This window comes from Cyanistes caeruleus, chromosome 4 (assembly GCF_971803275.1).
Source record: "Cyanistes caeruleus chromosome 4, bCyaCae1.hap1.1, whole genome shotgun sequence".
Classification (NCBI taxonomy): domain Eukaryota; kingdom Metazoa; phylum Chordata; class Aves; order Passeriformes; family Paridae; genus Cyanistes; species Cyanistes caeruleus.
The window spans coordinates 47,363,635-47,378,000 of NC_141704.1; the positions used below are offsets into that span (position 1 = coordinate 47,363,635).

General features: G+C 38.0%; 1 protein-coding gene across 2 annotated transcripts in view; it reads right to left on the reverse strand.

Moving 5' to 3' along the window:
- Window positions 1-5,298: 5,298 nt before the first annotated feature.
- The window catches only part of MYRFL (myelin regulatory factor like), a 37,627-nt gene continuing 28,559 nt past the window's right edge, over window positions 5,299-14,366 (reverse strand). The window contains exons 17-25 of one of the 2 annotated variants that reach the window (XM_023932029.2): window positions 14,254-14,325; window positions 14,085-14,128; window positions 13,815-13,979; window positions 11,412-11,486; window positions 9,181-9,268; window positions 8,888-8,962; window positions 7,832-7,940; window positions 5,663-5,737; window positions 5,299-5,568 (exon numbers count right to left, since the gene is read on the reverse strand). In XM_023932029.2, the coding sequence (XP_023787797.2) occupies window positions 5,482-5,568; window positions 5,663-5,737; window positions 7,832-7,940; window positions 8,888-8,962; window positions 9,181-9,268; window positions 11,412-11,486; window positions 13,815-13,979; window positions 14,085-14,128; window positions 14,254-14,325 (790 nt within the window). In that variant the 3' untranslated portion in view covers window positions 5,299-5,481. Of the gene's footprint in view, window positions 5,569-5,662; window positions 5,738-7,831; window positions 7,941-8,887; window positions 8,963-9,180; window positions 9,269-11,411; window positions 11,487-13,814; window positions 13,980-14,084; window positions 14,132-14,253; window positions 14,326-14,366 lie in introns of both variants that reach the window. The other variant, XM_023932023.2, reaches the window with a different exon arrangement.

Sequence of the window (14,366 nt, forward strand, 5' to 3'; positions counted from 1 at the left end):
TGTGGAAGTGTAACAGTGAGAAGAGTTTCTTCCAATTACTCAATCCCCACTGTACAGAAAAAAAATTCATACTTTTTCTGGAGAAATATTTCTGTAGCTTGAGAAGGATATTGAGTTAACATGTCAGAATCAAAATCTATATCTAGACCTAGTATGCTCCTCACTGGGCCGGATTTTTCTAAAGTGCTGAGCACACTGTTTTACTAGAACAGGACCTGATTAGTCCCAGACATATATAATCCTGATACATCTGAGCATCTCAGTGTGTCTAATTCATTTACCCTTAAAACACTGACCCACTTCCAAATCCTCTTCCCCTCCACGAAGTAAAAACACAATTAGCAAAGTTTTATTAGTGAGCAATGGAGGCATGAAGGCTTCATCAGTGGTCCCAGGTCTACAGAGGAGCGGGACTGCATCCCAGCCTCCTTGTGTCACAGATGTTATCCAAAGATTTTAGTTACAAACTAAAACTTCCCAAATATCCTGTTTCAAAAAGAAGCATCTCCCTTAAGAAACCTGAGAAACATTACTCACTATTCTTTTGTCTGGAATGAACTAAAGTCCTGGCTTTTAACCCAACATCAAATCCACAAGCCAGCTTCACTGTTCTGCTTACAAATAATTTTAAGGTGTTGACCAATTACAATCAAATTCAATGGAGGTTCAACCAAATTATGTTTTTTCAACATGCAAGAAAATCTGAAGCCAGGAAGTTGAAAAATACGAAACTTTTGCCCACAGAAATAAACAGATAGGAACAATTTAATATTTCCAAAGGCAAGTAAGAAATCCCTGTGTGAGGGAGCAGCCAGTTATACCCCATCGATATGAGAAAAGCTCAGATCAAAGCCAGTCCAAGATGAAGGCAAGATCAGTAAATGATTCCTCCTCATAAGTTTCCATCAGTAGTTCAATGTTTCCAAGTGTACTATAATATCACATATAAAAGCCATGTCTTCATATAGAGCAACATGTCAAATAAAAGCCTTACAGCACTGCAATTAAAAAATTATGATTATTTTTCTGTCTATTTTGAAGGTAGTTTCTGTACCTAAAATGAACTGACTTATTTGAAAGACACTGTAGCACTCAGATCAATTGAAAGAGTAAACATGATATAAATCAGGTTTCCATTTTGCAGATGGATTGGCTCAGGTTCTATGCAACAGATTTGTAGTTTAAAAAGTCAGTGATTCCTGATTGAGGAACTCCTTGTACTGTGAACAGAATTTAACCCAATAGAAAATCTTAATGGAAGTATTTTCCTGACTTTATAAAGCAAGCAAAAATTCTAGAAAAATGTAGATAATCAGGATTTAATCTAAAGCTCACCCTCAGGTCTCCCTTCAGACCTGTGCTATGCAGGACTACAAACTCTGTTTTAGGATTGCTAACTTCTCAGGATAGGCTCACATCATGCCACCAAGACAGCCTCCTCACTATCTACCAAGCATCTTCTGAACTAGAGAGTCACTTGAACTGAGCTGTAGCAAGAGACCAAAATGCCTTTCTGCTCACAGCTGTCTAGAGCTGTGCCAAGGGCTATCAGCAATTCCAGCTGCAGACTCACACCTCAGAAACGCTCATTCTGCTCTTCTGCTTCATCCTTGGTTTCCATAAAGTGGCCATGCAAGATTTTCAGCCTTTACAGCCTCTTGGCTTAGTGCACTGGGCTTTGAAGTGATCACTGGCTCTTATTTCAAATGCTGCTGACACTGCTAGATCAGACTTAGTGAAAGCACAGTGAAGTAATTTGTGTTACAGTCAAGTAAAAACATGAATTTCCACGTCATGTTCTTGGTATGCACAGCATGGCTTGAAACCCAGATCAGATGGTACAAGATCACCCCATTCTAGCCCTTCATTTGCCTTCTGCAACTTTTAGCTGTGACTTTCACACAGCCTGGCAGTTTGCTTTGCCTCAGCTCCCTCTTAAATTAGGCAGAAATACTCCAGTGATGGATGTCTAAAGGTCTCTTACAACCACATTGTGGTAAAAATAGATAAGGGAAAGAGGATTTCCTGTTCCAAGTGGAATTTACGTAAACCATTAATAATTCATTATTCAGTATTCACAAAAATTCTTTCAGCTTAGAATGACCACTACTAAAAAATGTTGTAACTTCATTACTGAGGACACAGAAATGGAAAAAAAAAATAAAACCAAAAAAAAAACCACCACAACAACAAAAAAAACGGACATGCTTAAAATTTTTCTAACCTTTTCATTTGGAAAGGTCACTCCATACTTCCTTTGGCTGTACAGGATGGAAAATGCTGCTTGCCATGTTTTCCCTGTGGTATTCTTCTCTGGTAATTCTAATTCAATGCCATACAAGGGAGAAGGACAGCAGGAGGCCAAGAATGTCACCAGTCCAGTGCTGTCAAGATGAGTTCCACGTCCCCAGACATAGCAAAGTGAAGGCTTGGCTGTTAGGGAGAATAATTCCTAGAGCTGCAGTGTTTCCAGTCCAAAATGGATCAAAATCTGGTCATGTAGGTTAGTCACTCACTGGGTTTCTGATGGGGCTGGTTTCTGGTGTCACAGTTTACCTCAGAAAGCAGCTAAACATGACCCAGTGTTCTTCTAACATCAATATTTAATTTCTGCTAGGTCTTCCCTAGCTTTTGCCAAGACTGATATTTGTTATCTCAGACATGGTAGAACACAGCCTTCATACAGCCACATGTCACCTTAAACCTGGATGAAATCTTCAACAGTATCTTGCTTCAAACATATGACAGGACTAGAGAACCAGTTGAAAATTCTTAAATGGGAAAACTGATGTGTAATGAAATCAGCACAAGCATTTTAAGAAAGAAAATGGTTGCTATCCCATGTGCACCTCACCCTAGACTCTAATTACATAAAGCCTTTTGATGACAGGAAAGAGAGTTTATTCTTCTGCTGCAGTGCTCTGTGCTACTGGGAAGGGTGTTACAATCCAGAACAGCATGGTGAAAACCAGCTGGGGCGAAAAAGGTAGAATTTTTGTTCAAAATCAAAAGATGCGTTACCATCTGTGACTGGTTTACCCTCAAGTACAGACTACAGAAAATGAAAGGCACAAATTTCTGATTAATTTGTATCCAACTTTCTGACACCAGTAGTCTCTGGAATATTATAGAAAAGTGGTTTGTACCACAAATACCTCCCAGGAAAAAAAACTCCACACGACTAAAAAAAACACTTAAACACATAAGGTCAAACAAATGAGTCAAATGGAAAAAAGCCAGACATTGAAACTGACCCCAACAAAGCACATGCATCAAAAAAAAAAGAAAAATAAAAAAAATCAGTGAGAAGGAGATCCTTAAAGGAAATCCCAAAATAATGACAAAAGAAATGCCAAATCAAGGCACAGAAACAAATTAAACTCTCCCATCACACTGTCAGGCAATAAATATACAATTAAGGCACAGTGGTGTTTACAAAGACAGTGGCAAGGTCTTCTTAGACATTCATTTTTCTTCCTAATGTTTCCCTTCCACTGCTAAATAATTTCATTCAGTGGACAGTTGTTCAAATGTAGCCTTCACATCATAAATCTTTAAAGGCCTACAGTCTCTCTATTATATTTACTTTCTCCTCTCTACACAAAAAAAGGATTGATCTAGACATACCCTACAACACCATTTACACTTTAATTTACTATTATATTTGATTTCTTTCTGACCAATTAATGTAAAATTTCATTTGAATAGCTTTTCCTTAAAAATGTATTTCCTAAATATAAACAGAGAGAATTTTCCCATGCAGGTATGTATCCATATGCAACTTAGAAAGCCATAAAGGCAAGACCTTCTTCTTCTTGATATTTCTATTCTTTTATCATACTAACACAAATCACAAACACCAAGAAAAAATATAACCTGAATTTAGGAGTATATAGTTCATTCCTGGTGTACAGTTTCAGAGGGAAAAAAAAGGTAACTAAAATATAACTCGTTGAAATAGCAGTAGCGTTGTTAAATCATGCAGCTGTGGTGGTGGCAGTGATGGGACTGCTTTCTGAAAAGGAAAACATAGAGACAACTGAATTGACCTGTTGTTCCCTAATTTACACTTATTTTAGAGGGCATTTGCAGAGTGCTACATTTCTTTTAGAGTTTTGGTTGGTTTGGGTTCTGTTAGCAAAAAAAAAAATAGATGGGTTTATATCTAAAAAAGGGCAGCAGATACTAAAAGAAGGCATACGCCTGTAGTAAAGAAGCAGGTCTCCTTATTGCAAACAACATTTAATCATCTTCCCATTTTCTGAAAACTAAAGGGTATCCCAGCTCAGCAGTGCTCCTACCCGTTTGCTCTTGTCTGCTATACATACAATATCGTATAACTCGACAATGACCCATACCATCATCTTATTTACATATCTGTAGCAGGATGCTCTGTCTGGCATGCAGTAAAAACTTGAGCAATGCAAATTTTGCAAAGCTATCACTGGTGAACTGAGAGGAGGTGTCATGCTGCTTTTCTGGTGTTGAATTATGGAAAACCAAACCTGACTCTTCAACCCCAAAATTAAACATCCTGAGAGTGAGGTGAAGGTGTGGCAGATACTGTAAAGTATCCTCATCTAAAGATGCTGAGCTGATGCAGCTGACCTGGAGACATATGACTGACAGTGAACCACTTTATACCACAGAAGTACCACTTTATATATAAATATATATATACTATAAAAGTGCCACTTTCAAATGGCAGGGATTTCTAGTGTACTCCTTCTTGGAGCATGTGTGGAGATTCCTCCCTTGGGTGGGGACGCCTCTTAAGGTGAACTAAAGATGTTTGCTCACAACAATTGGTATGGGTGTGTAACACTGATCTTTACTCAATAATTGTTTCTTTTTGATATCTTTAATATCATTGCTTTGATATAGTACATTATCATATACTATACTAGCTGTGTTAGCTTCTATACCACGTAGTAAGTAATTCTGACTAAGATCTTTTTATCTAACCATTTATCATAATAAATCATTCATTTTCATGTATTTGGCTTGCCAGCCTTAATTCTGCATGATAAAATTGTACAAAGGTTCAGTCACACGTGTATAATTCCTTAGACTTAAACCATTGACCAAGTCTAGGGCTATCCCCTCGGCTTGTGGTAAATCCAACCACACCTAGACTCCTCTCTGAGGAGTTTAGAAAGCCAGAGGTCGTTCTGCACCTTGTGACTCAAAATAGGAAGGTTTCTCTAATAAACTTTGAGGCTCCCACTCCACCCATAACAACATCATATACTCCATTACCTCATGTCGTTTTAGAAACAGTTCCTGGAAATGCAGAGCTATGTTTTTTGTCAAACACTTTATTTTTCTACTTTTTTTTTAATTCAAAAGTGAAAAAAACCAAGAAAGTCCCATACAACCCAGAAAGAGGTTTAAAAAATATCCAGGGTTATTTGCAAGTCTCTTTTTCATATTAAGTGTTTTCTCATCTTTTCCGTAAAGAACAGAATATTTGGCAACACTTTAGTTACACTGCCGATAAAAGTAGAAGTAGTAATCAGTAAAGAATATTCCAGCAAAGTAACGGTCTGTTGAGCAGCTAGCAAAACCCTGCAAAAGAAGAATAAAAGGAGATTCATATAGGAACTTCTTTCAGTTCAAATGCTAACTGTCTTTTGCCATGCTGTCATTTGAAAAGGCTTACCGGCACAGCTACGCGGAACGAGTACGCGCTGTCATACAACTTAGCCACGGGGAGAGCCCAAATGTGCTGGCGTCCCTAGGTGATAAATGAGAGACAGGTTAGATAACCTCATTTCATGGGAAACTGGAGAGAAGGATAGACTCTGGAAATATTTAATTGACAAATGCAGTGCAAGGTAATTAGGATACCAAGCCTTGATAGCTACAGTCAAAGTATTTAAAGACCAAGTGCTGACTTTAAACCCTGCAAATGTGGGTTTACTCTGATCATCTCCACATGGGAACTGGCAGGCATCTGACTCCCAGTGACACTCAGCTGGTTCTGAATAACTGGATTCCCTCACTCCTTTTCTAAGCAAATCCCCCAATAAATAGGGATTGTTCCTGATGTGGCAGGTGGCCTGAGAGCTTTAATTTGTAATACTAGCAAATGGCAGCTCTGCTGAATTTGGGACAGCAAGTTTAGTTGTTCTCAGAAGACAGAAAATTTCCTCCATCTATTCTAAAAGTATGGGTAGTGTTTTCAATCAGTATTTCAAAAACAGATACCTGCAAGATTTCATGTTATTTTTTTATTATAGTGTTCCACCGTGCAAAAGTGAAACAACATATTTTGTACCTGAAATGTTTATGCTACAATGAATAAAACAAAATTCAATCCTCACCTCTCTTTTACCTAATGATCCACAGTAACTTTCATTTCTAGCATCTCAACTCCATCTTTCTCTCCTCACTTCACTTTCTAACACATCCTCTCTTCTGGAGACGATATGCTCACATGACAAAACCTAGGTGGGACTGGTGACTCCAAATGATTGCGGTTCTGCCTTTTGGTAGGAATAAACTTTTCCATCCCTAGAAAATTCCTCTTGAAAGAAATCTCTTCAGCTAGGCAGCATGTCTATTCTGAGTCACATCAAATCTGAAAGCTCACTGCTGCTGGAGGCTAGTTAGCTTTAGTCTTTTGATGTGGATTTCAGGTTGACACAGGAAATCTATTTGACCAGTTTTGTCAGTAAGCTTCAAGGACAATTCCGCATTGTGAAACTCCCTATGTCTGACTTAATTTCAATTCCGCTGAAATTACAGACAGGTCAAAACTTGGAAAATTTGGGCTTTCAGAGGACTTTACCACTGTTACAGTGAAGCCTGAAACTTTTGCAAAGACATTTGAAACGTTGAATAAAAAGTCAGCTTAAAGACTGAAGGTATCTCAAGTGCTGTAATTTGACTAAGAACAACAAAACCAAAAACAAAAAAACCAACCCCTCCCCCCCCCCCCCAAAAAAACCCCACCATGTTATGTATGGGAGTATAGATCAGAATTCTGAAGAAGACTCTGAAATTATTTCCAAATTCAGGGATGTTTCTCCTACAATGTGTTCAGAAATGCTATTATCATTACTTCTGCCTTTCCTACTGTTCTAGCCAGAACAAATATTTCCAATCAATCATTGACAAATGGGGGCCTCAAAGGAGTTCTGTATGCCCAGCAAACTTTAAGAGAGTTTAAAACCTTCATCAGTTTACTGGAGGTGTTTAAAGATTTGCAAGACTTGGTCACTAAATATTTTTTTATTGGGAAAAGCTAATGTGTTTTACCAGCTTTTATCCTGATTGAGGCAATCCAGAGAATGACACACATACAACTTTTGCTTTTAAAATGAAGAATTTTCCCTAAAGGGATTTATTAGTAAACTCCTGTTTACACAGAAATAAAGCAGAATACTACCATTGTTACCAGCAAACTCTAGACTTTGAAACTGGAATTCATTACTCATAAGATAATAATGGAAACCATAGAGTAGAGGAGAGTTTGGAGGACTCTCCTAAAGCTCTGAGTGATAAGTTATTCCCATTTCTTATCTCTGGGGTTATAATGAATTGTAATGGGGACTTCGGCTGAAGCAGAATCAAAACTGTCCTTGCAGAGAATCACTGAATAGATTTTTATAAAAGTCAGCAGAAAGCTGACTCCAACAAAAAGATTGCATCTCATTATGGTCATGCCAAAGCCAGCCATGACCAGCCATTGACAGACTCAAAGTACCAGCATCAGGATTTCTAGCACTTCAGGAAAGATCAGAATTTTGCGGCCATTAGTTTTATACAAACGATTCCCAAAAGCCAGGGTACTGCTACAAAAGTGCTACAGAAGTGCTAAACTTACCTGTGTAGTTTCTTGGAAATCCTTTCTACCATTTGGGCTTGAAGAATAATGAGGGCAATAATTTCCAAATGCAACTTTGCAGAGAAATATAATTAATGGTTCTGTGGTGCTTCAAGAAACAGAGAAAAATAAGGAGAAATGACTTTATTAAAAATAAAATCAGTTGCTCCCAAACCACAAACCAATATTCAAAATAAAGTCATACTCAGTGAAACTCTGAATATGACGTATTAATTCCTGCATGTGAGGGCTGTACTATTGGATTATAATGGCATACATTTAAAAGACAAATTTTCAGTGGCTGTAGAAAACAAGCAGACACTTCAGGAGTACTGTTGTATTTCATCTTATCTGAAAAAGGCAGATGTTTACAGGGATAACACTGAAGCTCAAAAGACTGGATGAGTCCTTTTTTGCAGAGACAGGAGTCATAAACTGTTGTCAAGAAGATCATTTGGCAGCTGTTCTGGTTATTGCTGGCCTTTCTCAGAATAAAACTCCAAAAGAAAAGGACATGGTAGAGGTGAGCTTTTGAGGAGAAAATACTTGCTGAAAGGAATAAGTCTGCTGCTTTTCCCTGCTGTAAGTCACAATTTTATGTAATACCAGTAGTTTCTGCACAAGAATCCCCCTTTTACAGGGCTTGGCACAACAGGCCCAAAGAAGGTACTCTCTGTAGTCACCCATGTTATGTTCCTAATTATGTTCCTCTACAACGAAAGAAAAATCAGATCCCTAGGCCAGAGACCACAATCCTGCCGACACACACATACATGTCTGCTCAAATGATTCTTAGGATAGAAGCTTAAGGCTTCTGGATTTCAATACCTGCAACATTGGGTGAAACTGTCCTTGAGCTGAGAATGGTATTGGGCCCACGCAACAGCAAAGAATCTACCCAAAAGGTTTACATTAACAATTTAGTTGTGCATAATTTTTTTCCCACTCCTCTGAATAGGACAAATTTGTGTAACAATAGACATCAGCCAAGAATTATCAAATAAAGAACCACGGCTGTCTTTTGTATGTATTTGTATTCATTTTAATTGTACTTACTTCATTTCCAGTGAGATTTCTACATCCGTGGGCATATATTTGTTAAGAGGAATAACGTAGCTGTAGTTTCCAGAGCTGAAAAAGGTTGCATTAATACACATGGCATTTTGAGACAGACAGTATCTTCACCAAAACATGGAAATTGCATTTAAATTTAAACAGAAGAAAATATAAAAAGGTATCAAAGACTACTGCATGCTAGAGGAAACAACTGTGAGCAGGAGCCAGTCAGGCAGCCAGGCCACATAAATGGTGTTTTATTCCACCATAGCATAATAAAACAATTCACCTACCTGCACTGCAGATTTTTACTACAATAGCGATTGTCAATCCTTTGCTGAGTTTCCAAAATCTGTATGGAATTGATTGTTGTATCGATCCCTAAGAATATTAAGAATAATGGTTTATTCTTGATTATTTCAGAAATTTTAGATACGAGCATAATAAAACTGCAGTTAGTCTACTGCCTTGATTGCCACTACAGGACTTGCTGCAGGTCTAAATCAGCACTCATTTAAAAGAAGCCTCTGGTTGATTACCTTCAGTCTGCCATTGGAGATAAGATCTTTGTTCAGTTTGCAAGAACAAATATCCTAGGAACCTAACATTGCACCATTTTCTTTTGCACAAACATTGAAGGCTACTTTGATGGCAGCTCAAGTAAAACTCAAATGTGTCAATACTCATTTTAATATATTAGAAGCCATTTTCATTCAAGTAACCACTAACTTGAAAAACCTTTCCTTTGTTGAAAGGAATAACACGGAATACAACAAAACTTGTTTCAAATTCTCTGTGGAAGAAAACTACCCAACTTAAATGAAAATTAAAATTTCTTCTTACAATGTTGCCTTGAACTTCCAAGAACTTTCGTTTTTGCAAGAGTTCGGTAATCTACAGATAGATGATGACTATAGCCATGATAACATCACTTTTCCCTTAGGCAGTACCACGTGTCTGAGAGCACTGTCCAAATCCTTCCTGAACTCTGGCAGCCTTGGTGTCATGACCGCTTCTCTGGGGAGCCTGTTCCAGTGCCTGACCAACCTCAGGATGCAGAATCTTTTCCTCATATCCAGCCTAAACCTCCCCTGACACAACTTCATGCTGTTCCCTTGGTCCTGTCATTGATCACCAGAGCAAAGAGTTCAGTGCTGCCCCTTTGCTCCCCTCACGAGGAAGCTGTGGGCCACCAGGAGGTCTCCCCTCAGCGTCCTCTTCTCTAGGCTGAACAAACCAAGAGATCTCAGCTGCTCCTCATACAGCTCCCTCTGCAGACCCTTCACCTGGTCTTACAACGTGGTGCAGAAAGCAAAAGGAGGACTTGGTTCAGCAAGCCCAAGCCCCTCACATCTGTGCACATTGGGTTTGTGTTTCTGTTCCTCTGGTCTACAGCAACCATTTCCTGCTCTGCGGTTGGTGAGCATAGGGTGACCCGTTCTCTGAGTATGAAATCTCTGTGTGGTAGCATATGCTTAATTTTCAGGACATAAATATCTACAAGAGACAGAAGGAAATTGAGCATGTTCCACTCAGAGAAGTAGCACAGGAGAACATTCCCCTATGACGCAGCAACTCATTGCAACATGTAACATAGTGATGCCTCACAGGATCTTGTCTGAGATGTGTGCACCCTTGCAAAAAAAGTCAGAAGGTGAATGATCTTTTTTCCCAGCTCATCCCACTGGGGCAGATCCAGGCAACCTGTGTTCTACTCCTCACCTGCTTTAAGTGCACAGTCTAGATGTCTAAGTCTAGATGTTCTATCATCCACATATTGTCTAGTCTTTAATCAAATATTTATTTTTAAAAAAACAAGCCTTAAAACAGAGGATCCACATAAACTGAAAACAAGGCATAATCCTGCTCATACTGAATGAATGCCAGAGCATGCTGCTATAACATATGTAGTCAGCAGATACTCATTTTTACATAAAAGAATCAATATTTGTAGCCCAGGCTGGCTCTGACAGCAGTGCACAGTCACTAAAAGGGGAACCCAAAATCAAGCAAAACTTCCTGTGTCAAGGAACTTCATTTCACCTCTGAAGGGTCAGGATCTAAAGGTAAAGATGGCCCCTTTGAGAAGCTGACATTTTAATCCCTTAGGTGAGATGAGGTAAACCCCAAACACATCCTTCACACTATATCATGAGTTTCCTGCACAGAAATATCACACTCATATCCTTAAGCACAAGATTTTAGCCCCTGTCAAGGAAAATACCACTTGTCATTTTATTGTATCTGAAGCCAAGGCTAAAGACTCTCTAGAGAGGGCAGTGAGAATGTCTATAAAAAGCTAATGAAGATGTAAGAATAAACTGAAAATTATAGTGAATCACAGGTTTCTTGTGGTCCACAGGAATTAGACTCACATGTGCTAATTCTCAATAGTGATGTATTATAAGTGAAACATCTCTAAATTCCAGAAGCAGAATTCCAAGCCTGAAAGTAGAACTTGAAAGCTATACAAGTAAAATTTTTTTTAATTTTTTTTTTTTTTTCATTTAAATATAGTACTTACAGTCATTTCCAAGATCAGGTCTTCCACCAGGTTTTTTGACTAGATCTCGTTTGGGTAACATGTCACTTTTGTTTCCTGTGAAAGGATGAATGCACAAACATCGCCTAAATTAGCCTTGCACAATTGTAACAGCAAAGTATGAATACAAAACAAGAAGATATTTTGTTAATTATCTCTTGAATAAAGACATGCATAACCATGAGAAATAGCTTTAAAATACAAAGCACCTCCATTCAGAAAAAGATATACATAGTTAAAATAAGTTTGCAGATAACAAGAAACAAGTGTTTGAAATCTACAGAATATCGAAAACATTCCCAAAACGTAGCCTAATAGAAAAGACTTCATCACACACAGAGAACATCACCAATTTCTATAACAGAGAGCCAAGCTGAAAGTAAATATGCAGCCAGGCACTTCAGCACAAACCTGAACATAAAGCCACATCTTTCTTATTAGTGAGAAAATGCAATGAGCAATAAAGCCATGGAAGCAGGGAGAAGAAAAGACCCAAATGCTGAAGGGTATTCACATTCCTCAATTCCACAGAAATCAGTGGAATTTCAAAAGCCTAAATCCTCTAGAGAAATCAGTTAAAAGGAAGTGTGAGGAAAAAAAGTCACATTAAGCTAGATGATAAAAAGATATGTTGAATCTTTGTTTAAAAAATTTTCTCTTGCTTATGAATGCTTGTGTTTCTACTTGAAGTTTCTGCACAGCCTTTTCATGAATAAATCTGGGATGCAAAGGATTAGGAGCTACAATGAATGCACTCTGTAGTAGTCTGCACCCACTGAATTCAGGTATCACATTATGGAGCAGAAAAAGGTCTGTAACAACTCCTAAATTAGTATTTAATTTAACTGCAATTTTAAACAGTTCTACCTCGCCATGAATCAGACTAACCAGCTGATTCTAATCCACTTTTTATCTTGATAATTCTTCATGTTTAAGCTTTTTGTTCTGAAAACATTTTCCTTTTCATTTATCTTGGCTACAGCTACAGTAAACAGCTTGTTGGTTTTTCTCCTGTTTGGATTTCATATTGACATTGTTACCTTCCATCTGGGTATTCATTATATTCAGGTTCATTAAACTTGTGCAGAACTGAAATCTATCAGTAGCTTGTGTACTGTGCTGATTTTTCACTCTTGGATCCACTCTTAATGCTATTTGGGGCATAAGACCTAGAGAAGGTAATGCTTTGTGTTTATTCTTATCTTCTTTTTCCACCTAATATCAGAAGCAGCCAGCTGAGGATAGAAGGTTTTCACGTTTCATTTTTACCCATCTACAATTCCTTCCTTTATAAATGAGATTCATGTCTTCTTAATTAATCAACACTCTTTCAGGCTTCAGAGCAGTACAAATTACTCAGGTATGACTTCTACTGAGCTCTATCTGCCACAGGGCTTACTGCAGCGCTGATCACAAGAATCACGAGGAACACTCACATACAGCTTGTCTGCAGGGTAAAGAATGGCCAGTGGGTGAGTCCCACTGAAACAGTTCGTGCTGAGAGTGTCACAGCAATTGGTAATGCCTGCCCTGGCAGACATTTGTACTTCAGAGGCTGAACTGGATCCATCCCCAGTTTCACTTCACTCTGTCAATTGTGCTGCGAGAATTGTTCCCAAGGCCAAGATAGGAAGAGTGTGAATGCTGGTTTAGTAACCTTAATATTTACTTCCAGACACTGCAAGTGTTAAGGACTGGCAAAGAGGAATACAGATTCCCACAACTTATGCATACCTTTAAGCATTAACCCTTTCTTACAAATATTATAAAATTTGTAAACAATGCATCTTCTCATACACTACACATATAACATCTGGCAGACAATGTCAGGAATTCATTCCAGTTAAAATATTTTATTTTATGTCTTCAAATAATACTACTCAAACCCCCTTGAAGAAAAAAAGTACTCTTAAATCAGAGATTTAAGTGTAAGTTTTATGTTTTCAGGCAGTTGCTATTCTGTCTCTGCCTATGGAGAAGATACAGTACCACCACATTGTGACACAATTCAGTTTTTTGGGGTTTTTTACATCTTTTAATTCATTCTCTACTACCCCTAATCAACTCCCATTCAACTGTAGCCAAAAGTTAATTAAAGTGATTAGTGACTTTCCAAATCCACATCAAATAATTTACCAATAATGGCCAGGAAGAAAAGTGACACCACACAAAACATCTTAGGGCCCTAAATTCTTAAGGGTAACCAGGCCGGATTTTTCAAAAACATATTGACTGTAGTGAGGATTAGTTATATCAAGATTTTTTAAATCCTCTGGACTAAGGCCTTTTGTAGAAAGCTAACTGCCTTTAAAGATTCTTGTCCCTTCCCCCACACTTTCCATACAATCTGTGCTCAAATTATAAATAATTTAATTTTCAACTTACGTTTTTCCTTTACATTGTTTCTTTCATAACTTAGAGATTTGACTTTTGGCTGATGAATTGGGCAACAATAGACCTTGTCACAAGGCAAAATGTCACAGAAATTCACTTCAGGGATCCTGCTGATGGGCTGTGTGCTCTGAGAAACTGTGCTTTCCCTCTGCAGTGCTAAAGAAAAAAAAAAAATTCTTAAAAATGCTATGTACTGGCATTTTATAATAGCCATATTATATACACATATAATGTGTATGCAGACCAGCAGAGACACAGTACCTGCTGTGGTGGTAGAGGGAGAGACTAGAACAGAACTTGTGGTACTGCTGATGAAGAAAAACAATTCATTAAGAAATGGACATTAGAGTTGAGGACCAAAACAAATTGATCCACAGTCTATTACTGATTCTACCAATTTGAATTCACTAATGGTACTTTAACTACTTGCCTGTAAACTGGATGTTTTTCAAAATGGCTCTCATGAATGTTAAGTAAATACAGGCTCCATATTGTCAAAGCACTGTAGAAAGAGAATTGTTCTGTATATTTACATCCATCTTT